Source organism: Centroberyx gerrardi, chromosome 13 (assembly GCF_048128805.1).
Source record: "Centroberyx gerrardi isolate f3 chromosome 13, fCenGer3.hap1.cur.20231027, whole genome shotgun sequence".
NCBI classification, from domain to species: domain Eukaryota; kingdom Metazoa; phylum Chordata; class Actinopteri; order Beryciformes; family Berycidae; genus Centroberyx; species Centroberyx gerrardi.
Genome location: NC_136009.1, coordinates 5,074,565 through 5,100,074, shown reverse-complemented (window position 1 = coordinate 5,100,074; position 25,510 = coordinate 5,074,565). Strand labels below are relative to the sequence as shown.

At 40.9% G+C, this 25,510-nt stretch overlaps 1 protein-coding gene across 1 annotated transcript in view; it reads right to left on the bottom strand.

Moving 5' to 3' along the window:
- Nucleotides 1–5,555: 5,555 nt before the first annotated feature.
- The window catches only part of LOC139915821 (xenotropic and polytropic retrovirus receptor 1 homolog), a 39,242-nt gene continuing 19,287 nt past the window's right edge, over nt 5,556–25,510 (bottom strand). Inside the window, exons 3-16 of the mRNA XM_071904538.2 lie at nt 17,686–17,787; nt 16,784–17,007; nt 16,104–16,253; nt 15,883–15,966; nt 15,322–15,403; nt 14,050–14,139; nt 13,702–13,799; nt 13,235–13,414; nt 12,946–13,111; nt 9,856–10,050; nt 9,097–9,263; nt 8,852–8,991; nt 7,777–7,998; nt 5,556–7,224 (exon numbers count right to left, since the gene is read on the bottom strand). Coding sequence (XP_071760639.1) covers nt 7,170–7,224; nt 7,777–7,998; nt 8,852–8,991; nt 9,097–9,263; nt 9,856–10,050; nt 12,946–13,111; nt 13,235–13,414; nt 13,702–13,799; nt 14,050–14,139; nt 15,322–15,403; nt 15,883–15,966; nt 16,104–16,253; nt 16,784–17,007; nt 17,686–17,787 — 1,955 coding nt within the window. The 3' untranslated portion in view covers nt 5,556–7,169. The remainder of the gene's footprint in view (nt 7,225–7,776; nt 7,999–8,851; nt 8,992–9,096; nt 9,264–9,855; nt 10,051–12,945; nt 13,112–13,234; nt 13,415–13,701; nt 13,800–14,049; nt 14,140–15,321; nt 15,404–15,882; nt 15,967–16,103; nt 16,254–16,783; nt 17,008–17,685; nt 17,788–25,510) is intronic.

Here is a 25,510-nt window from a genome sequence, read left to right as displayed (position 1 = left end):
CTTTGCAAAGAGACAAGTATCTATTTAATTTTCAGCTTATCCATGACCTGACAAATTTCATTATTCAAGGAAGTGCTAAAGCAATGGCCATGGTAGCTTGAGAACTGTACGAGAAAGGCAAGACATTAGATCATTTTCATTTACAGCTTTTTACCAACATGTCGCATTACAGACTGAGCATTAAGGTGTGGAAGCAGACATGCTTAGTGTGCTGTTGGGGTTGATTTTTGGAGTCTCCATTGGCCCTATGGGACTGTATTGGAAAGCCACACCCAGGCAAGCTAGACATAAGAAGCTCTATAGGGAAGCAGCTGATGAGATTTTGGTCAGAATCGATGTGATGATGAAGATGTGAAAACAGGGTCCAGGTAGAAAATGGCCAGAGTTCTGTTTTAACATTCCTCAGACTTTCTGAAAGAGCTTCTGTTTGGTCCAGGCATTGGAAACAGCAGCTCCTGTACTGGTGGGTTTTATTTGATTGACAGCTGGGAAGGAGGCAACGATCCAATAAGAGGGGAAAGGGGAAGGGTTCCACCTGTCTGTCACAGTCTCAAATCAACTGGTTAAATCCTAGGAGCATCTTTACATCAAAGCAGTGTGGTGTATATGTAGAATGGGAGTGTGTATTTACAGTGTGTGTGTGTGTGTGTATGCTCCATCCCACTCAGTGGCATGAGGCATCATCTGGAATGTAGAAAAAGAGAAGAACTGAAAGGATCCAATTTCCGACCCATAACCCCTAAGAAATCAACAACAATGTGGTCCTAAGAAATGAGTCTGGTCACCACCCTGGCAGCTGCAATATGACATAACAGAGATAATAAAATGTTCAATAATACAGTTGGTGGCAAAAGTGACAGTGAGTTAAAGTTGGTCTTTTGGTGTTGACGTCATTTTTACATCAAACAGCCACAGTCAAAAGCCGACTGTTAGTTCTTTTGACTAATATTCATCTTTTGATCTTAAATTCGTATTGCGCTGTAGATCAGTCAACAACAAAAAACTTTTGTACTTAATTATTTTGCTCATGTTTCCAGGTAAAAAAAAAAACAAACAATCTCAGCCAATGAGCAGCTGTTGCTTCATGTGGCTCTGCAAATATAAACCAAAGCAACATAGGTTTAAAATCATTCAGCCCTCGCAAATTCACTCTTAAAACAACTCTTTCGATAGATGGATTTGGACTGCATTATTAAGACATAGATCATTCAACCAAAATCAATATTGCTTGTATACATAACGTTATTAGGCTTGGGTGTGGTATTGAAGGATTGTCCTGCTGGTCAACTTAGCTGTTAATTGATGAGAACAAAGAAATTGAAATCATCCAAGTTTGTTTTTTTTAAGCATTATCCAAATTAAGAGGACTGAACTTTTAGTGATAAAAAGTTGTTGGTGATTATATTCTATGGCCTGGAGATCCATTTTTTTTTTAATGAAATATCAATATAGCTGATGTAGCCAGGTTTATTTTTGATGAGCAACCACATATTCATCCACCGTGCAGTGATTTTTACCTGTACACAGTCTTCCATCACCCACCACATTCACTTCCTATGGAAACAGATAAAGTAGTCCCTGCTAGTATGTTTTGAACTAGCAACTTATCATTATCATTCAAGATTACTTGCCATTTAGTTTTAGAGGGCTACTACAAGTTCTCTTTTTCTCACTTTTGAGATAATGAGTCTACTATCACTCAACATAGCGTATGCTAAAGTGTTAGCATGGCGCACAGGATCCAATGGGACACATGGATGATTTTGGTGTCTATATGTTCTCATCACTTAGCGGGTAAGTTGACCAATGGAACAATCTACCAAAAACCTGGTGCATTCCTTTAAATTGACAATGGCTCTGAAAGTACAGTTGGAGAACTAAAACCCCTCAGGTGGCACTAAAGAAGAGGAGGTGGAGGATGGAGAGAAGAGAAAGAGGTGAGATGGGAAGACGATAGAAAGGAGGGAAGGAAAGCAAGGGATCGCAAAATAAATGGAAAGGATATGAGGACAGTGTTTAAAGCTTAGACTTTGCATCGACTGCTGTCAAGCATGTGCACAGTCAAAAACACAAGTATCAGGTAATGTTGGTCTTTTTTGGTAGTGTCACGGTTTTAACATGGAGGCCAATAAAGACCCGTAATAAAAAAAAAAAACAGACAGCCTACTAAGTTCACTGCCACAATACTTATGCTTACTGTATACTGTGTTATTTGGTGCATACAGTGCATTAAGATGTGTAATTGACAACATTTAGGTTTCCTTTGACAAGCTAAAGCAGATCTCTGGCTGTATTCAGTGTGAGAAAATGAAACATTCTTACATTCGTGGAGTGAGTTTGTACACAATATATTCATAACATTAGGGTTGCGTTGTCTGAAAAACACAAAAAAGCAGGAATAAAAGGTGACAGAAAACCAGGAATCTTCATTAGTGCTTGTGAATCAGCGGGCTAAGGTGCAAATGTGCTCGCGATGTCCTGAGTTCAAACCTGGCTCGTAACTTTTATCACGTCAGCCCCACTCTCCTGTCACTATTAGACTGTATGCTCTCTTATAAAGCAGAAATGCCTTAAAAATAACCTTAAACACCTTCAAAAGGAATGAATGTGTCTTCAAAAACATGAAATCCTGAGGAAAAAATAAAAATCACATCCCTGACCAAATGCCCTGCATTTAGAAGTAGAAAACAACTTTCTTTGGATGGAATGATTGTTTCTGCTACATGGAAATGACAAATTCAAGGAATCATAGTTATGTCAAGTAGTGAATGAAACGTATTTCAGGCTTTTTAAGCTGTGTAAAAACGCTTGCAGATAAAAAATAAATATATATATGTATATATATATATATATATATAAACACCCAGGAAGTGAATGTCGTGCAGAGATGACAGACAGGTGAAGAGGGCACTCCAGTTGCTCTCATCTTCTCACTGTGATTGGCTGTGTGTGTGTGAGTGTGTGTGACCCTGAGCTCTAGTGGTGAAATAAGATGTGAAAAGTAGAGAACTGAGATGTGCTGCTTACTGTTCCCACCAAAACAGACAAATTCAAGGCAGTCAGAGTACTGCAGCAATCTCAATGCGCAAGGCATTCTACACTGCAGAAAATATCCATCTAAACAAGTCATTTGTTTCCAATGCAGTTCCACTATTCCAGGAATTTTTTAGACTTTTCTAGTCAGTAGCAACCATCGTGGGTTAGCTATAACCCAAAGGACAGTGTGGAGGTATGGAAAATAGCATCTGTTGAATTGATTTAGGACAAATTTACTCAAATTAACTAGAATTAAGAATCAGAAACCTTTAGAAGAGTGAGAGCTCTTTCAATTCAATCAGCTCAGGAAGTGGATTTTCCTCAAGATCCGAATGAAAAATGTTTGGCACAAGAAGGTTGTCAACCTATTAAGAAATGAAGTGTCTTTCACAAATGATTTGTTGTTTCCATGTTGATTTGACTGAACCGACACCTGTTCCACTATCCAAGCTAGCTAGAGGATCGGTAACCTGACTTTGTCTATAGAGCACTAGATCTCTTGTCTTGCGAAGACCCAAAAGAAACAAGACTCACAACCATTTTTGGGTGCCAATCCAGTGTTTAGGAAACGCTGGTGTAATCCATCACACATCTCAGTCCTCAAAGGAATGTTCTAGATTTTGGCAAGCTCCAAAAATAGACAGTAAAATAAAATAATATGCTAAAAACCTACTAAAATTAAGCTAAAATCCTAGTTACCTTCATCAAGTCTTGGCCAGAGAGACTGCTTTAGCAATGACAAAAAAAACAACACAATATTAAAATGAAGTTTGGCATTAGGTGCACATAATCCTTCAGTGACTCTTATTGCTCAATGGTGACTAGGGCTGTCAACGAATATTCTAAATTCGATTATATAATCGAATTGTAAAAAAAAACAGACATTCGATTGTGAAAATTAAAATTCGATTGTGAAAAAAAAAAAAAGTTCTCGCGTGGGCCTGGGCCGCTGCACTGAATGCACTGCATGACGGACAGAAGTCACACAACGTCACTTTCATTGATTGAAAATGAAATGTAGGTCAAGCTGAAACGAGCGAATAATTCAACAACAACCGTGTGGTAATGATGGCAGAGAGTTCACAACCGCCCGCAATCTAAAAAGCCCTGTTTGGAAATACTTCGGATTTTGGTCAGACAGCAAAATTGTGGAACCTCGAGATAAAGTTGTGTCAATTTGTTTATTTAAACCAGTATGAATATTACCTAACCTGTATAAAAATTAGGCTATCGAATAACATATCAGTTACGAATCATTCATTTGATCTCGCTTCGAGAGACAGCGCGTTCTCAGTTCTCACTCTAGCACCAACCACGGTGCAGAGAGAGAGAGAGAGAGAGAGAGAGAGAGAGAGAGAGAGAGAGAGAGAGAGAGAGAGAGAGAGAGAGAGAGAGGTCTACGGTCTTTAAATGAAGTTTTACGGTATAGGACATTATTTTATTTGTTTATTTTGTAATGTATGTAGATCTTTTAAAAGACATGTTTATGTTTAAATAAATATACCTATACAAGTCGTTATGTCTCTCGTTGTATTGGTTTGCCCTCTTATGGACATAATGCGCAAAAATAGATATTCGAATGGTTCGAACCTATGTGTTTTTTTAGAAGGAATAATCGAACGTCATTTTTGGCCAATTTTGACAGCCCTAATGGTGACTGACTTCAGTATTACTAGTTTGTGCCGATGGATTGATCTGAATCGGTCACTGCTGGTGGATCGGAGGGAAAGAAAGAGAGGAGAGGGAAGGGGAGGGGATTGTCCAATCAGAGCCTCCTGACGGTTTTTTAGAAATGGTCTGCTTTCGTTCGCCCCAAATTGCATCCACAAGTGAATTTAAATAACTCTTGTTAGGATGAATGCAAAATGGTTAGCCATTAATGAAAGCAATGGACTGGAAATAATTACAACCTAAAACAGAACCAACTAAATGAGAACAGGAATCTACAGGAGAACCAAACCTACCTAATGTCATTATTACAGTCAGTGATGACTTAGCGTCTCTGAAACATGTTTAGCAAATATGCAGATGATGTGATGGTTGGTTGTTGAGAAACCTTTCATGTTAGGAAGCTGATTGTGACCAAGCAAATAAACCAATACCACCCAGCCTTTAAAAAATACACTCCATACAAGAGATGTGTTGAATAACACAGATTGTGCATCAAGAATACACATACAAATATATTAAAATCACTTTCTCGTAACAAATTTTTTGGACCAACTTGCGTCAAAACCGGTGCGTTTAAGGAAAACAACCTGAGTTATAACAGCACATGTCTCATAAGAGTGTGAACAGTTAAACTACACTGTCATTTAAAACCATTTGTCTCAGTGTCTGACAGACAGGTCACCGTCCCCCCTTCTCATCATCATCATCATCATCATCATCATCATCATCATCATCATCACAATGAACCAGTTTCACAAACATGAATCCACCCTGTCCTACACTAACTGCATTTTCAATAGAGATTTCAGTGGGGGGGGGGGGAAACAAATTTTAGTATGGGACTAGGCTTAAATCAGTTATTTAATGTTTCCAAAAACTGATTGGCTTAAACTTGTTTACAGGGGGTATTAGGCATCTCTCCCACTCATACATACATAAATAACAAGTCAACATACATTCAGCAAAATCATTTCAACTTTCCCAATGGCGGATATTTTTTCACATGTGGTGACTGGGAGCTACCGTAGGTCAATGATTAAGATAATCTTCATCTTCATCCAGAAACAACAGTAAAAGTCCTTCTCAGCTCCGTGGCCGAAACAATCGTTCTGACTGCTGTTCCTCACAGTCTAAACTCAGGAGTTTTTTGTTTTTTTTTAATTGAATATTTTAAGATATTTTCTGAATAATTATTTTCCATCTGCAAGAAATCACACCGTCTCCCACTTTGGTCCGTAACATATTTACAACCACGTTGACAGATAGTCTGTGTTTACGTATGTGTGTATGGTTTTGCTTCCTGGGAACTGATGTCAAAAATAGTAATGGTCGGGTGGTGTCTACTCTGTGTTGCATGTCCATGAACGATAAAGTGAATTCAACCATTGTCTGTGTGTGTGTGTGTGTGTGCACATGGCGATAGGCAATTCAGTCACTCTTTCTACAAACGGAGGTCAAGTCTTTCTTGTGTTTGTGTGTGTGTGTGTGTTCGTTTCTAAAGCATGTAAGGTGCAGGTAGGCAGCTTTGTGATGATCTGATTGGGCAAGCTAAAGAGCGGGGGGAGGGGCTAGTGCTTTGATCAGTCAAGCTAGTGACTGATTAGCGTTACGCAAAGGGACAGGGCAGGTCTCTGGCAAGGCGTAGTCTGTTGACCTGCATGACCATCGAGGGTTTCAAGAACCGTTCGATGGGTTTAAGTGAAGGACATAGGGATGCCGAAGAGTAGGAGGTCACTTTTTATAGTCTTGTGGAAGAAAAGGGCTCATTTAGAGGTCCAAATCACAGGTTGACTTGAGTTCTTGGGAGATGCCTATGGTAGGTTATATATGCAAGGCCTTTCCTTATGCGTTATAGGGCTGCTGGGAGTGTAGGTCGAGAGTTCTCCGCCAATGCTTTGAGCTTTGGTAGGAGAGTCGAAGGTAAGGGTATTATCAGGGGTAGGGAGGTAAAAATTTGGCCCTCAACAAGAGTAGGCTTTAAGTTCGTGGCCTATGTGGGAATGATCTGGCTAGGAGGGGGTATAGGGAGACATCCTTTGCGTAGGTAGGTTGGTAATCAGTCTGCGTCCCATTTTGCTGGGGTGTTCGCAAGAGTCTTTGAGGAGGGTGTGAACCCAAGCAATGGCTGAGGGTTGGGTTGGGGCTGGGGTTGATGTAGGTACTTGAGATCTAAGCCCGCCCTGGTTATTTTCGAAGGTAAGGGTAGGTTAAGAGTTCGATGGCCGTCTCGCTGGGTTTTTTCGTCAAGAAAAAGGTGGAAGTGCCTCCTCTGAATTAGTTCTGACCCCAGGCAGAGGGCTGTGGGTTGGAGATAGGGTTCGGTAGGCATATGAGTTCAGAACTCATCCTTGGGTGTTTTTGACAGAGTTCAACGCCCGACTCGCTGGGTTATTCCTTTGTTAGGAGGTGGAGTTTCCTCCTTTGAATAAATTCTGGACCCAGGCGAGGGGCGTGGCCTGATGTCAGGAGTCATCGTCGGTGTCCTCGATCAGAACCTTGGTGTCACGAGTCTTGGACCTGGAGGGGAGGAAGGGAGAAAGTGCTTACAGTATGAGTTCATGAATATTATCATTGATCTGATCTGATATCATTTGCTGAGTTGAAAACTCCCGCTTCATCATCTATTTGGTTTGAAAACCTGTGTATTCCACTTCTTTCAAACTGCCGCCGCCTTTATATTTTCACATAAGGGATTAGACGAAAAGCCTCCGCTTTGGAAAAGATGTGTAAAAAGTTTACAAAAGCTCAACTTTTAGAGACCACATGACCTGGACGGACCAATCACAATGAAGAAGAGACAGTTAAATCATTAAGAATTTATTACAAGCAACCCAAAAGCATAGACTTGCTTTCAACGCAAGCAAAACACTTTTGATTCAACTTATTTCTTCTTGCGTATAATGTACTAAATACACTGGTTTATTTGGCAATTCCTACTTGTCACCAATAGAGGTTGATAGAGGTCACTGCTTACTTAATTAGAATCAGGTTTATTTGCCTCTTTAAATGTTCAAATGGCATGTTCAGTTTAAATGTGATGAATTGTGCAACCCTAGCTCCTAGACTCACTGTGAGGCGAGTCGTGGCCTGCGTAGACTCATGCTGTAGCTCCTCTTCCAGCTCTTCTTGCCCTGCCGGTTCCTCACTCCATCCTCCTGGTCCATCATCTGCTCCAGCAGGGTCTGGTCGTCGGCGTTGAGCGGAGCCACGCTGATGTCTCTGACGGCCCTGAACTCACCACAGTTGTTCAGATGCTCGTTCTCCAGTCGGAAGAAGTTCCACACGAAACGCCTGGGGGAGAGAAACAGGGGCTGTCAACTGTCAATTTTCATACGTGCTGTAATTCACCTATTGTCATGCTTGAGTTGGGCGATAGCGTGCATCCTCCTCTCAACCAATCGTCATCACATATATTGCCGATCCCCTATGTTTTCAACCATGTCAGGCAGGACGGGAGTGATGACTTGAATTGAAACATAGCTTTTAAATGCAAAAGGAAGGGGCATTTTCACAGTTAAAATTAGAATACAAGTCATTGAAGTCAAGAAAACTAATTCTGCTGAACTAGTATGAAGTGGCGGTGCATTCCATATAGATATCCCTATATCAAGTTTATTGAAATCGGAATTTCCATCTGTGATGTATTTGATCCAATTTCATACTTTTAATTCATATATTTTTTTACTTCATGCATTCTAGCACAGTAACTGTTGGTTGTGTTACGTTTAAAAACCCCAATTTGCTCAATTGTTATTTCTATCCTATTTTCTCTTTGCTGTATCCTATTACTTGCTGCTGTAATAGGCCTAGTGGTTAGAGAGGATCAAGGGATCAAGCCCCCATTCTGCAAGCATCCACCCTGCAAGACACTGAATCCCTACCAGCTCCTGGGCTGCTGCTCTGTAGCTGAAAGAGAAAAGAGGATTTTCCCGCACGGATCAAAACTGCATCACATTAACATTATTGTGGAAAACCTACACAAGAGCTTACATGAGAGAGCGAATAAAAAGAGCAATTATGGAGATGCTCGTTTTCTAAAAAGAACAATTTCCACGCAAAATGCCTCTTGAGATTTAAGGGGCAAAGCTGGCCAGAGAAATGGAGAGATACAAGACAAAACTAGTGGAAAAATGATTGTGTATACCTAAAGACCTCCATTGGGGCCAGTATAGTAGCCAGTATGTCCGAGATGCCGGGGTAACTACAGACTCTGCTGAGGGAGACGGTTAAAGTCCACGAAAAACGCAGCAGCACGTCTTCCACTATGGCGCTGTAGTAATAAGCCTGGAGGGAGAGACAGACAACAAGACAGTTATAAACACATTACACATTAGATACTACAAATCCACCTCTGATAAAATGGAGGTTCCTGCCTGTATGGGGAAGTACCTTATGTGGGTAGACGATCTCCTCTCTCAGAAAGGTGTTCTCTCCGGCGTTTCGGTCGAACAGGCCCCAGTCCATCTTCAGATCCCAGATCAGAGTGTAACACGAACTGACCACCGAACAGCCGATATACAAGTAGAAGAAGATTTGGGTATCGGCGTGCTTTTCAGCTGGGGAGGAGAGAGGTGGCGTGGCGTGAGGTTTGTCACTTGTAGAAGAACAGTGTTATGCATTTAAAAATGTCAACATCTCTGGCCAGAGTGTCACTTGAGACTTTTTCCAAAATGTTAACAATCCACCTTTAAATTCTGCGTACAAGTGATCCATCAAGGAACTCATCTTACAATAACATTTCATCTTTAGTAGCTATTTCCTTTGTCTTCTTTGAACTTTCCAACTTCTGGTGTACTAAAGGAAAAGGTATTCAATACCACCACATACAGTCACCAGGTAAAAGCTCTGAAGCCTCAGTGAGGAAAAAAACACGACATGCATAAGTGGCGTTTTCTCTGAGAAAACACTCAACAGATTCCTCTGTCTCCTTTTTCTCATAGAGGCTTCTTAGCTTCTAGTCAGCCTTAATATAAAGGAGTTAATTTATTGCGTTGGAAGCTGGGAAACCGAAAGAGGACAAAGGTGTAACAAGTTAAACAGGTACAAAAAGTTGGGATTCTAACAATTCAGAAAAGGTCTTGAGTGATGTTCTCAAAACGTCTATCTCTGGTCAAATAATGCTCTGTCACCTGTGTGTGTCCACCCTACCTTTATGCGTGCTGTAGAGGGCGGCGAAGGTGACGACGAAGAAGGAAGTGGAGTATTTCCCAGCGTTCACCAGGTGAGGGAAGGCTCGCTTGGTGTCGCGGTAACGCCGCAGACACTGGACGAATCGAAACCAGGCAGGAAGACACTGGATCACGGCGCGAACGCCGTAGGAGTAGGAGTGGCACACGTCTTTACCTGGGGAGAATGACATGCAAAGTGTATAGTCGTTATGGTGTGTGTGCGTGTGTGTGTCACTGGATCACAGCTTGCACACCCTAGAAGTAAGAGTGACATACATCTTAATATGAGGAAACATACACACACACACACACAAAGCTCACACTCTGTATGACAGGGAGTGAAACACATTGTTACATAAGGGATCATACACTTGATGTTTGTGTGTGTGTGTGTGTGTTTCTCTATTCATTCAGTAGTGTGTATGTACATCTGGACACCAATTAATTGTTAATGATGTTTATCAAAAATATAACTTGTACATTTATTAATTTCACTGTTATTGTAGCAAATATTATGGAGCTTTTTTCCTATCTTTATTCAAGAGCGTGGTCTTTCAATTTGAGAGCATGATTGATTGATTTCACGTTCAGATTTTGTAATGCTTTCCCTCAAACCCTGCCCTCGCACTCAAATAGCCCCTGCTTGCGCTTAGATTTGCTCTGCTTCTGCTCAAACTGTATGCTTGCACTCAGATATAATGTTGCTTGCACACAGATTTCCTGCGCTCCAGCTTCAGCCCTTCTCCTCGCACCGCTGCTTCTGTGCGCTCGTGAAACGTCTGCTCTAGGGGTGGGCGGATCGATCCCAAAATATCGATACTACAGATACTACGTCTTGTTTTTGAAGATCGATTCTAGCGTCAATAGGATCGATACCAGTTTCATCAAAGAGTAGAACTATCTGTGCAAACAACGTTCCGTTGTCGTGAACACATCTTAGTGCATGCATGCACTCTTTGCTTCTCCACTGCTGTTGTCGTGTCGTGTGCACTCAAACAACCAACATACGCGTCGCGCACGCGCAGCGCGCCACGGCGCGCACCCTGAGAACCATTGCTCTAACTGAAGGAAAGAAGAATGGTTGAGGGTAGTTTGTGCTTTTGTTTAGTTATTTGCAATTTGCTTATTTATAAAAGTTGTGAAAGTTTTAAAACATTCATTGTTCTCCACAAATAATTGTGTGCAATTTGTTTATTCAACTTTTTTTTTTTCCATGTTTGCACATTCAATTTACAATAATAAAAAAAATATTTGTGTTATTTGCCTTTAAAAACTGTCCTGTGTTTTAACATGCATTTTTTGCTTTGCTTGCTACATACATGCTTCAGTTGGGAATCAAACCCGGGTCTCACAGGTGGCAGGTAGAAATTCTACCACTCACCTTACAATGATTGCTAACTTTTGGCAAATAATTTAGTAGTCATGAAAATGTATTCAGATTTAGATTATTCAGATTATTGATGATGCATTCACCTCATAAATCATGATACACTGCTCTCCCCTACATGAAAGTACATAAGCCGCTTTTAATAATAAAAAGTATCGGTATCGGTATCGATATCGACGATTCTGGCCCTGTATTACTTGGTATCGGATCGAAACCAAATTTTGCAGTATCGCCCACCCCTAGTCTGCTCTCAGATTTCTGCTCTGCTCTTGGATTTTTTGTGCAACAACCCTGTCAAAATTCCCCAACCAATAGAATGCCAGGTGTAGTGTTGACCAATGAAATGATCCCTGCCTCGTTGCGGGCGCGTTCGCTTTACTTCTTAGAGCGTCCAGTACGGGCGGTTACTGTTTAACCGGGTTCATCCACTCCCGCCCTCCGGGGCTTTATTAAATACGACTTTTGGAATAAAAGGACAGTTAATGTATATACCAGCGCCCGTACTTTTTCTTTTACTATAATAGCTACATAAAATAGTAGCCGTATAGCACACCGGCCTCCCGTCGGTGTGCTAGAGGAGAAAACGACGTCACCTTCATGACTCGCTGGCCAACATGGACCGCCAAAGTCAAGGACCTCAAGTAAGTTTTTTTATTTTAATGGTGCTATTACTTCCTTCAAATTGAATTGGTTAAGTCATATTTGCGGCACAAGAATACATCCATGATAATATGCTTGGCTTTCAAGTGTTGTATGTTATGGGAACATTGTTGCTAGGCAACTAACAACAAAATGGACGCCGCCGTGTTTCTTTTTTTCCTGTATTTTAGTGTTTAGGAATGGGAAAAGTACCAACAGCAAAAGTAACAAGCTAACACATTAAGACAGTAGAAAACAATGAGAACAACATTCAATGAGCTACTACATTTTAAAAACGCAATTGGTGTGTTGTGTATATATCCTTCTCTTCAAATGATGTTTACCGTTGCTGTGTCAAAGTCTGCTCTATCAGAAAGGTTTCACATATTGTAAATACGGTAAACACGTCCCCACTTGCAGATATCATATTCATATCTGTAACATATCTACAATTAAATCAGTTACATTGCAGACATTAAGCACTAGCTTTCCAGTTGAACAACGAGGGGTCTGTTACTGTTAAAGCTGAGGAAATCCTTAAGTTGTGTCACAGATATTATTCCAATTTATTCCAATCTCAGTTAATGCTACAGCGTGATTACTGGAGATTGAGATACACATTTAGCTACTCATAATTTCTCTGGGTTTGACTGGGTTTATAAGCATTAATTAATGGCTTCATTAATTGTTAATAAATCATTTACTAATGCTTTGAAAATCATTTAGAAGTCATTAATAGGCAATGTAACTGATTTAATTGTAGATATGTTACAGATATGATACCTGCAAGTGGGGACGTGTTTACCGTATTTACAATATGTGAAACCTTTCTGATAGAGCAGACTTTGACACAGCAACAGTAAACATCATTTGAAGAGAAGGATATCCAAACTGCTGCAATCCAAACTCTTCATACTGAAATTGCCAGTTGAGTATGTTTATATACCCCCGCATTTGCTCTGTTCTTATTTACATTCTATTATTTTCGCTGTATTCTATTACCATTCTGCTGCTGCAACGACCCCGACTTCCCCACAGCCTCACCTTCACTGCTGATGAGTCCGTCGTGCTTGTGCCAGTCCAGCTCGAAGCTGTAGAAACAGATCATGTACTCCAGATCCATCAGCACGACCACGAGAGAGTTCAGCTGGTCGGCCAGCCAGAAGTCTGCAAACTCCACGCGGTGGAATGGAGCCGTCACCACTCGGAACTACGGGACGAAGAAAGACGGAGAAACGGAGGGGGATGAATTGATGTTTTTAATAAACCAAAAACACGTAGCCTACGCAATATGTTGAGGAAGTAAGCCGTTGTATTAACACAGTGATGTTACCAGCAACTTGAGCAGCCAGAAGCGCGACTTGTAGTAGCAGGTCTTGAAGGGGTTGATGAGGAAGAGGAGGAAGAAGCCATACAGGGCCAGGGGGTTGGCCTGCATCGGCACCAGGATGTTGTCGCTGAACAGACAGGACAGCAGGCTGACGCACCACAGCACTCCCAGCAGACCTGCGATCTGCACACACAAACAATTAGAGGTTAATTAGCGACAGCATTTATCATCATTCGGTTTTTCCTGTAGGACTTGTTGTAGATGGTGGAGGTGATTTTGGCTCCGAGATCCAGATCAGGATCAATTCCAGTAGGTATTGCCTTTGAAGAATGGCTCTTATTTGGATATTTACATCATGATATATGGACAAATGTGCTGGAACTGCTATTATGAATATTGCAATATTCAATATTATCGAGTATCGGCCCAAGCCTGCCCTTCTAATCCTGTATGCATCTGTGTGTTCATACCTCAAACAGATGTTGGTGGGACAGGTTGTTTCTGGGGTTGAGTTCAAATATGAGCACATGGTTAACTCCTGCCTGTCTCCAGCCATAGGTGTTGATGCCTGGAAGATAAACAGGGTGCAGACTGGTTAGACAGGTTAGTGTGTGTGTGTGTGTGTGTGTGTGTGTGTGTGTGTGTGTGTGTGTGAGCGAGGGGTCAACACACTTTCAATTCAAAATTTAAATTGAAACTGCAGTTTACATAACATGTAAAGAAATTCCACTTCCTGAACTGAATGAACCGCAAGTGAACTGACTCCCAACTCTAGCGTTTGCGTAAGTGTGTGTTTAGGTGTGTGTAAGTGTACATACCTAACAGGAAGAGGAACTCTATTAACAGGAAGCCTCCTCTATAGATCCTGACCATAGGCCAAACATCATCGCTACGAATCACCACAGCTCCTAGAGGGGGAGAGAGAGAGAGAGAGATGGAGACAGACCGGAGAGAAAGAGTAAGAGAGAGTGAGAGAGATGAAAGAGAGACAGCGGGAGAGAAGTGAGAGAGAGAGAGAGAGAGAGAGAGAGAGAGAGAGAGAGAGAGAGAGAGAGAAGAAGAAGAAGAAGAGAGGGAGAACAGTTACACCAGATCATTTACCTGGCATCAAGGATCAGCCAATAGCAGATGGCAATTTCAGTAGCATGCTTTTTACCATTAGATGTCAGGCTTTACACAGATTTGGGTTTGGGGTTTAGTTACTCTTTAATAATAGCCCCCTCATCAGGCTGATCACTGTCATTTTTTAAATGCTGGAACACAGTGCGAAGATGCATCATCCCTCCAAGTTTCACCAAAATCATACCAGCGGTGTGTGAGATATCACCTGAGATTTCACATTTGACGGATGGATGCACAGCCTGGAGCAGGTAGTTATGAACTGTATGATTGATTACTTTAACCTACTAGTGATATTAGTATCAGTTGGTTTTAGTTCCATTTCCAGTCTCATTTAAGTCACCATTTTGGTTCTAATGCTGACTGCAGCACTAAAACTATTTGTTTTGGATACCGTATTATGAATAAAGTAATAATCTGCAACAATTTCATAAGGGTATATTTTTGTTCTGCTGCTCTCTATCACTGATTGATATAACAAAGTAGTGATTCAACCTATATCCAGTTCATGAAAGCTTTTCCATTTGCTGCTCTAAACACCAGGTGTCTGGCACAAGAAGTGATTACCATTTACAGATTATACATTTTACAGATTACCAATTTAAAACAGTATTTGTAAATGCTGAGCCTGTAACTCTCTGTGTTTTGAGGGAAATTGAGGCAGGTCATAACGTTTTGTCAATGTCACATTTTCTCTTGCAGCGGTGGCAGGTGACTTGCTGCTGTGAACGTAGAGGAAAGATACATTCATTCTCTAGTCTGATGGGTTTTTTAAGCCACAAGTGATTCAGTTTTTACTTCGTGAAACTATATTTTGCTGCCGAACAACATACTGTAAGTGTATTTCTAGCCAGGATATTAACAATGAAATTCCAGGAAGTAAAAACTGGATGATTAGAGATGCACGGCTTTGGACTACATGGCACCTCCAGTTTGAGAAGTGTGTGTGTGTGTGTGTGTGTGTGTTTTACCTGTAATAACCACGGTGACTATTAAGACGAGGAATACTCCACAGTAAAGCCCAACTCTAAAGGTGGTCCAGGCAGGAGCAGGCTGCAGACAGACAGACAGAGAAACACCAGCCTTAGACCAAGATAATACGACATGACAAACATTTACAGGTTCATTTACTGTCATCATAAAACATTAATAGGGCTGTTTGTTTTCCTGCTTCTGTTGAAACATCAGCAACGTTCACAATAAAGTGCTATCAGGGGGAAACCCAGTCATCTCCAAAATGGCAGTGTTTCATCTTTCAGGAATTACAAAAAAAACATTTTATTTTACTGTTATTCGTTTAAAGTGTACAATAGTTTTTGAATGGGTTTCATAGGCTTAAGGGCAATGAAAATTACTTTCAAAAAACTATTCATAAACAATTCAATGTTTCAACTGTAAATCAGACAGTATCTGGTATCTAAAAACATTCATTCATAGTCCTGTATTTCAGGATTTTAAAACATAGGCAACTATGTTTATGTGTGTGTGTGTGTGTGTGTGTGTATGTGTGTGTGTGTGTGTGTGTTTCTGACCTGTGCAGCTCCCAGGGGCGGTACCCTCAGCCTCTTCATGGCCTTCTGCCTGTCACCCCCCTCCAACTCTGCTGTTACCAACGCCTGGAAGAGAGAGAGAGAGAGAGAGAGAGAGAGAGAGAGAGAGAGAGAGAGAGAGAGAGAGAGAGATTAAGTGTAAAGGTGTAAAATATATGTGTGTAAACCACTATACATGTGTGCCTGTGTGTGTGTGTGTGTACCTCAGTCTCGGAGATGAGCTGTGTGATTTTCTTGCAGGTGTAAAACGGAGCCACCTCAACGTGGGCCACCCTCCAGTCGGCCCCCCTCGACGTCTCCAAGATCTTGTCATGCTTCTTCAGGATCTTCCTGAAGCCGGTGAAGTTCAGGTTCTGCAGAGAGAGAGAGAGAGAGAGAGAGAGAGAGAGAGGGAGAGGGAGAGAGAGAGGGAGAGAGAGAGAGAGAGAGGGAGAGGCAGAGGGAGAGGCAGAGAGAGAGAGAGAGAGAAATAAGACTTGTAATAACTGTATTGAAGACATTTTAAGGCTTTAAATTGAGATAATTTAAGACTTTGTCCAAACTTTTTCAGTACCTCCGGATACACTGGAATTGGCAGAATCAAATAAAGCATGTAAAACCTTCTGTACTGTTAACATGGTGGTTGAAGTAAAACTAACTGAGATACAACTCACTGCACTGCAGCTATGATGTTTCTGCACTTACATTTGCTGTGAGAGTGTGTGTGTTTCAGGTGTGTGTGTATTTGTGTTTACCTGTGAGTTCTTTTTTCTGAGAAATTGGGAATTGGTATCAAGCTGAGGTAGAATTCTGAGAAAGCCAGTCACAAGGGCTTTGTATTGCTGTGTTTACAACTCTGCTACTGAGATGGGGTGTGTGTGTGTGTGTGTGTGTGTGTGTGTACCTGGTAGTTCTGCAGCAGTATGAGGCTGAGGTAGAACTCAGAGAAGGCCAGCTGCAGGTCCTTAATGTTTCTGTGTTTAATTCTCTCCTGCTGCGACAGGGCAAAAACGGTCTTCCTCCTCCTCAGGCCCCGGGCGTGGGCGGAGCTCTCCCTCTGGGCGTCCAGCGAGGACTGCAGCTCGTTCTGTAGCGTGGCGAAGCGCCGCTGGGCCTCCGCCAGTTTTTCTGGAGGGAAGAGCAGGGAGAGGGGCAAGACGGTTAGCTTTAAAGACAGAGGGTTTCTGCAGGACAATATGCAAAACATACACAACACCAGTGAAATATTTGAATGAAACTGTGAATATCATTAACTCAATATAGCTGATGATTTCAAGTGAGACCACATTCACTTTCTATGGAAATAAAACAAGTAATGGTCCAAGTCTTGTCGGATCTTGCTAGCCCCTGTGAGTTCAAAACAGTATGTTATTTTTGTATCGTATTTTGACTAAATGATACCAATCTTCTATACAAAACTGCCAGATTTGGCCACATATCATTTAATATAGCTACAATATAGTTAATGTGCTGCTACAAGTTCTCATTTTCTCACTTTTGAGATAATGAGCCTGCTATTGCTCAACATAGTGTATGCTAAAGTGTTAGCATGGAGCCTACTATCGCTCAACATAGTGTACGCTAAAGTGTTAGCATGCAGCATCGGAGCCAACGATCTACCAGGGACACATGGATGATCTATTTTATGGTCAGGTGTAAAGTTAATCTGACTAAATCATATCTAGATACACTCCAGACATGAGGCACACGTTAAAGCCAGATATGAAGGGGGTCATTGATATACAATATATGACCGTGTGTGTTTTTATGTGTGTACACAGCAACAGTATTACTTGTGGTCATTACCAGAGTAGAAAGTGTTGATCTTGGCCAGCTCCTTCTCACACGTCTGGAAGAACTTCTCCTCGAACTTGGCGTAGTACCTCTTAACTGTATCCTCGTCTGTGACTGCGGGAGGAGACGAGATGTTAAATTAGTGAAACTCCAGTATCTTAACACTTTAATGGAGATGGGAAGTAGACAGGGGCGCAAGAAAGATAGGGGAGAAGAGAGGAAAGCATAAGGTATGGGTTGGTGAGAGTGAAGGACGGGGGAAAGGATACAGTTAGGTGAAAATATAAGAGATGAGAACATGGGAAGTGGGTGGGGTATGGATTGATTGATGTACATTATGTGAGTGAGTATGTGTGTGTAGAAAATGCCATCCCTATGTTACAGTACAGCAAAGCCCTTCACTGCCCTCCTCTGACCAGCAGATGGAGGAGTAACACAGGACAGCAGCAGAGTGTGCAGTACTTGCTTCCTAAATGATGATGTGTATATGTAGTATGTATATATATGATGTAGTATGTATATGACATGTACTGTATATGATGCTATGTAAAAGCCCTTTGAGACATCCTTGTGATAAAGGGCTATATAAATAAACAAGACTAGACTAGACTAAACAGCCATGCGTTTGATTTTCTGTGTGCACTTTAAGTCTTCGACCCTCCATCTTGTGGCTGATATCTGATATTTATTAAAGGGCCAATATCAGCCTGATATATCTGTCTAACTGTAATGATTAATGCCTTTTTCAAATGACCACATGAACACAAAGCAGCACAACGCTGCAGTCTTGATGAGCTGTTTTAGTTTGCATAACAGAGGAGGGGGGCATTCTCTCATCTGATGAACACGGGTCACATGCATAACACAGTTCACACCGTAGAGATAAAACTGTTTTATCTCTGTGGTTCAACACACACACACACACACAGCTTAACAGCAGCATGGCCAGGAGCAAATTCGTAGGCGAACGTGAAAGGCCGACTGTGGTACAAGGTGGAGGTACAAGATAGCGTACACTGCGCAAACATATGGAGATGTAAATAGACCGTTACATGACAGAGGCCTAATGTGTCCCAGAGTTTCCCTGTCATTTAAAGGGTGTGTGTGTGTGTGTGTGGGGGGGGGGGGGGGGGGGGGGGGGGGCACTCTGCCTTTTTAATGTCCCATGATGTCTAAGTACTGTTTTACAGGCTTTTCCACCCTGACAAGAACAAAAAAATTGGGGAAAACACTGAAAACTTGTCATTTGTTTTAATCGACATGAAAAATCAATCACCTATCTGCAGCTTCAGTTCAAAAATATCAGTATCAGCCATCAAAAACCCACATCGGTCGAAAAAACAACTTATTCACCAATTGAAAATTTGATACCAGCCCTTCTAAGTGGAAACTGCACTTGCAAATTGAGATAAATCAAATGTAGATTAGGTTTGTTCCAAGTACTCCAAACTACTGTGTCGCTCTCTGTGAAACTGGGGGTTTGCAGGGCGGTAATACAAGAGCCACCAACTTCTAACCACCGTCACGTGTCTCTTTCCTTGTGGCTGAGAAAAGGAACAAGTGAAACAACCAAATGACAGACAGTGCAGGTGGTTTTGAGTCAGTCTCTGCAGACTCGGTGATTCACAGTGTTTCAGACTAGCTGGTTTTAGACAAGACATCAAATTAACTAAATTGGAGTGTCTCGGCCACATACGCACACACGCGCATACACACGCAACACACACGCCAATGCACAAACACACAAACAGAAACCGCAGTCATAGACTACAGTAATCTCCTTATCCCTTTTTGGCCTTATTCTGCTCTTTTCTCTCTCTGTGTCCGCTCATGTCATCATGATTATTATCATTATTATCATTATGACATGTCTGTGTCAGTAATAGGCTATACTTTCCATCCTGACAATTGATGTTTTTTAGGTCTATTTTTCAGCAACACCCTGCCGCGCGCTCATACAGTTACACATATTCACACTTGGAAGCCACCCAGTGCATAAGTCTTCTAATGTTTAGTGGGGTTCAGTGTATTTTTATCATTAGGGATGAGCCAGAATAGCTGAATTGTCAAAGAGTCGTTTTAGAGTCTCACAGTGTGAACTGGAATGTGGCCAAACATTAACATTAACAACGCTATATATGCTTGAAAGAACCAACACAGCACAAGTAATGGTGCTCTAAAAGAAACACAGGGACTTTTGTGGACCATAAATGCAGTTATTGGCTGTGGTAACAGTTATTGTACTGACACACTAGAGCGTGTTTGAGATAATTTCACTTGTTTCCAATGCAGTTTCATCAGTTTTTTCTACAATCAAGTAACAACATCTTGAAATAAGGCATCTGACTCCACTAGTATCAAGATAAAGTCACTTGGTTCAAAGAAGTTACTAAAACAAGCTGATTTGTATTGGGAAATAAGGTGAAATCATCTCACCCCAAATGCAGATTTTCCACATTTTAAGTGTCAATACTACACCAAATGCTAGATATTTTTTGCAGAGCGTCTTGTACCTGCCAGAGGTTACTCATTAGCCTGGGTTTCCATTACAGGGTCAAACAGGGCTAGCCAATGCTTACTCATTACCTGTGTCACTGAATTTCATCCAAACTGACATTATCACAACACACATCATTTGTGAGCTTGGCTGCAGTTTCACATAAACAAATAGTTTCCAGTGATATGTTATAAACATGATGCGTTGAACAGATCAAGTAGCATTTGGTGCTGCTGTAAAAAAAAAAGTGGTTAATTTCTACCAAGTGAAGCAGAGTGTGCAGGCTACAGCAGAGAGTAGCACATACATGTCAGTTATACATCATGCTCCAGTTCTCAACTTAACTCTATTCCTCTTTGCCACCTATGTTTTATATTTGAACCGTTAAAGGAATATAGCAAGTTATTGGTAAATTGTAAACACCAAAATCATCCATGTGTCCACGATAGATCATTGGTTCCGGTGCTCCATGCTAACATTTTAGCATACACTATGTTGAGTTATAGTAGGCTCAACACTAACATTTTAGCATACACTATGTTGAGTTATAGTATGCTCAACACTAACACTTTAGCATACACTATGTTGAGTGATAGTAGGCTCCATTTTAACACTTTAGCATACACTATGTTGAGTGATAGTAGGCTCCATTTTAACACTTTAGCGTACACTATGTTGAGCGATAGTCAAACTAAACTATGGAGCAGGCTATGGAGCACTGGAGCCACATGGATGATTTTGGTGTCTATGTTCTCATTACTTAACAGAGAAGTGGACCGAAGGGACAATGTACTAAAAACTTGGTGTATTCCTTTTTAGTATCATCATATTGGTTCTGCCCAAACTGTGTACCAGTCAATCACTCTTTTTACAGCTGAACCCTTCAACAGGAGTCAGTTGATATCATTAATGACACCCCATTACCCTTGGCCAGTAAATGTAAGTCCAGGAGGTTTATGCAAGCCGGATGGAAGAGGATAAGAGTCTGCAACTTGATGTCTAAACTATAAAACATCACTCACATTAAATGGCAAATAAATCAGGTTTTATACTAAATTAATTTTCTTCCCTCTAAAACAGTGTAGGCACTGTTTTGTTGTAGTAAGAACAGTCTTAGCACTACACCTGCAGGAATTTTCAATGGGCGTGCGTGGTCAATCTTCCTTCCACTGTTATGCAAACACTCATAGATAGCTAGAAACTGAAGTTACAAAATTCACTAGAGCTGAGCAGCTGATACCTCAGTCACATGGAGAGGGGAAGAAAGAGATAGACAGTAATGGAAAGGGAGTGAGCAAAAGAAAAAGAAAGAGAGGGATCATTAGGGAGGGCATGGTAGAAGAGGGATGAGTGGAGTGATAGATGGTTAGTCGGATTGATATAACAAGCCTCTGTTTCCATGTGAAAATCTATAATAACTCATCTTTTGTCTGCCCGCTTGCTGTCCAGTGCTTTAAGTTGCTTTCAAAGCGCATCTCCTAAATATGCTAAATCAGACACATTCATACTATGTAAAGACATTAGAGTTTATGTTATTTCAGGACATTCGCAGATTATTTGGACTTACAAAAAAGCATGCTTTTTTTGGTCGCTAAGAAAGATTTCAACCTGACTTCTGCGTTAGAAGGACTTCAAAAAAGTGACCAGTAGCTGAGTAGGAACCAAAGAAATCAATGTCTCAACATGGTGAAATAAACACCAAATGCTCAACAGCCTACTCTGAAAAGGTTACAGTGTTAAAGGCTTGAGGTGTTGGGTGCGGTGTGTAGACATTCTCACATATTTGTGTTCTTTTAACACTTTTGTTGGTGTTACAAGTGCAGAGATTGTTTCATGACCCTGGGAGCAAACCATACCACTAATAATACACTGTAAAGCATACAAAAATACAATACTGAAAAGCTGAATTCTTGGAGAAAGGAGGTTTTTGCAGGACAGTTGCAAGACATTGAGAAAAACACAAAGCGTCTGGAGATGTTGAATAGTGAACATTCTCCAGACGCTTTGTGTTTTTGTCTTCAGCTCTCCTTCTGAGTCGAAGACAAATCATGGAAACATTCTTAGAATAAAGTGAACCTGGAATAGATAAATGAAAAAAAAAAAAAAGGAACAAAATGACAGTCAGTTAGTCAGTCAGTGTGTGACCAAGAACAGCTCAGTGGATTTACTTATTGGTTGGAAAATTAGATTGGAACAGCCTGTGAATCACAGCATCATATCAGGCAACAACATGTATAAAGCCTATATATAAAGACAGTGAGACTGCCACATTGGCCTGGCTAAACACCGGTAAGTCAGTCAATGAGCAACACTAAGAATACAACAATGGACTCATATCTTTGCCACACAATCAGAGGTCAATAACTAGTACATGGGCTATATAGACGAAACAGAACCAAATATGACTGTGGCCATACGGCAGTGTTAAAGGTGCTACCTGTAGCATTTTCAAACATCAATATATCATTGTCAAATTAAATGTCATTCCTTGGTGTAATTACTGTAAACAAATGAGACCATAGTGGAGACGTTTCGTAGCCTCTATCTCACACCAGTGGTACTGTTAGGACTAGTGTTTCCCAAAATAAAGACCAAGACTTTGGCTTTTCTGAAGGAGATAAACATACCTAAACAAAGTACATATACTGTAGATCTCAAGTGCTAAATAGAGTTAAGGATTAACAGAATACAGAGTACTACAATGTACAAAGGTAATAGTATTAATAAAGCTTGACATGTTAGCCTACTAATACATTGATCTGTTAAGGCAAACAGGCAAAAGCCTCCAAACTAAAACTTATGTGATCATATCTCCAAATATCACCACAATCATATGACAAAGTGTTCAAAAGCAGACACTGCCAATGCAATGCTTCAATGAATGCTCTTGATCATAGGAGACATAACTAATATTTTGATCACACACTGTCAGAGTGTAAGGCCTCACACACACTTTGGCTTTAAAATGTTTTGATGACTGCTTCAGTGCAAGTATCTGTTACCAAACTACAGGTCTAAGTAATCAAATGACCAATGTTTGCTATTTAACCTGTGAAGTCATTTGCGTAATGTATGTCATTTAAAGACGAGATGAAATGAAAAATGCCTTTTTAACCCTTTTAGATCACATCCCCGGTCATACTGTGCACCTATTTAACAATATATGCCAAAAAAAATACCAAAAATCAATTTCATTGTATTCTTATATCAAAATTCAATCATGTTTTCTTCCTGTAAAACAAAATATGCCGTGTGCTTACGTAAGCATGCCCGTAACTAATTTCAACCAATAATATCATGACATCCACCCATCAATCAATCTTCAACTTTTAGCGCACAGAGCTAAGAGGCTAAGATTCATTAGTTAGCTAGCTAGCAACAGCATGGTACTTCGGTGTGTCTTCGGGTGTTATGACACACCCACTTTTCAACGTTCAAATCAAATTCCTCCCAACGTTATGTCCCGCCTGTCTTTCCTGTTTCACTCGGAAATACGTCACGATACGGAAGTTAGATACTCTCGAAATGCCGTTTCATCTCGACTTTAATGTAGTGTGAAGTATGAAACGTCATGAGGACACTATGAATATAGTTTAATGAACGCGGCTCATTGTGTGTTGACTGTTGTTTACAGGGACAATATGATCGCCACTCTAGGAAAACGCCCAGTTAAATAACGACTTAATCACAGTGGCTGCCCTGTCAGTCAGTCAGTCAGTCAGTCAATATGGGGCCCAACATGGCTCATCATGTGACAGCCGCTCAGACTGACAGTAGGTAGAAAGAGTAGAGACACATCCTAGTCACATAATCATGGTGGATCAGGGGGCTGAAATACATACTGTGTTGCTTGTGAGCTTTAAATACAGGCTATACCTTTGAATCTATGACCTGTATCATACTTCAATCCCTCCTCTCAATCTTAAATGCCATAAAACAAACTAACAAGAACAACACATCAAAAGGCAAATCCTGTTTATAGTGAATAATGATGCTTTTAGATGTTACATGTTTCACAAATCACAATATAAAGCCAATTATGAAAGAGAAATAGAAGTTTCGGAGTTTCGGAATAAAAAATAATGAGGATTTTACATCTTAACGACACAACGACCCGTTTATTTCTGAGGAAAATAATGACATGATGTTTCAGAATGGAAATGATAACAATTACAGGGGACTCATTTAACAGCCTGGAAAATAATAACCTGTTTGTGGGAAGATAATAGAAACTTTAGAGGTGAAAAAATGATCGCTGTGCATAACTGGCTAAATGTTTCTCATACATTTTTCTCTGTATTCTGAGGCTTATTCCGAAACAAAATGTTTTTAGAATAGCAAAGGCCCTTACTGGTTGCCTGTCGAAGAGGCTTAGACTTTAAGTAATAATCTGCAACATTTTGATATAAATAAATGTCCGCTTTGCTATTCTCTACTGCAAAAAAACACCACAGCAGTTAGTGTTTAGTACCAAAGATGGCCAAATAAAATTCCCGTGGATTACCACTTTAAATGACTACAGGTTTAAGGTAGACATAAACCAAGAAGAGGGAGCCCGAGTCCAACTGGGCCTCTGGGACTGGTGCTCAGTGTCCCCCCGATTAGCAGAGATGGATGGGTCCCATCAGGGCCTAGGAAATCCCTCAACTGACCTCTCCCTCTCCACAGATAGCCCACTTCTTCATGACGTTTCGCTGAATGATGCTGAGTGACACTGACTGTTCTAGGCTGGCACTGCGAATACTTATCCTCACACTGGGGTATGCTGCAGCTCCCTTTGCTATATTTGCAATGTTTGATCCAGAAGATCTTAAGATAGCTAACAGAATACATTCATGCACGTCTTCTGTTGCTGCTGTATAGACACATTAGATATAATGAAATATGAAACAGGTTTGAAGCCTTTCGGTGTGCAGTGGAATACTTTCATCGTTGTGTGAGCTGCTGTTCCTGTGTGGAGCGACATCTGAGAGTACAGCTGTACAATCACAAGCTGATATTTCCCTGATTCTCCAGTACCCTGCTTCTCACTGCTGCCACGTAAAAGCCTTTAAACTCAGGTTTCGGTGGTTTTCATGTTTTTACATAAATTGAAGCGTCACATGGTTCTAGATCGAGCACGACTGATGGCCCTAGGGCCCTAAAACTTAATGTGATTTACAGGATAGTACCTGCCTGACCAGTTCAGCTGGCAAATTCCATACTAATAGCTCTCTCTCTATCTCTTACTCTGTGTGTGTGTGTGTGTGTGTGTGTGTGTGTCAAGTGGGTCACAGGGTTTGACTAGGCTGCAAAATTAACCACACACAAACACAGAACAAAACACGCAACCAGATCGAT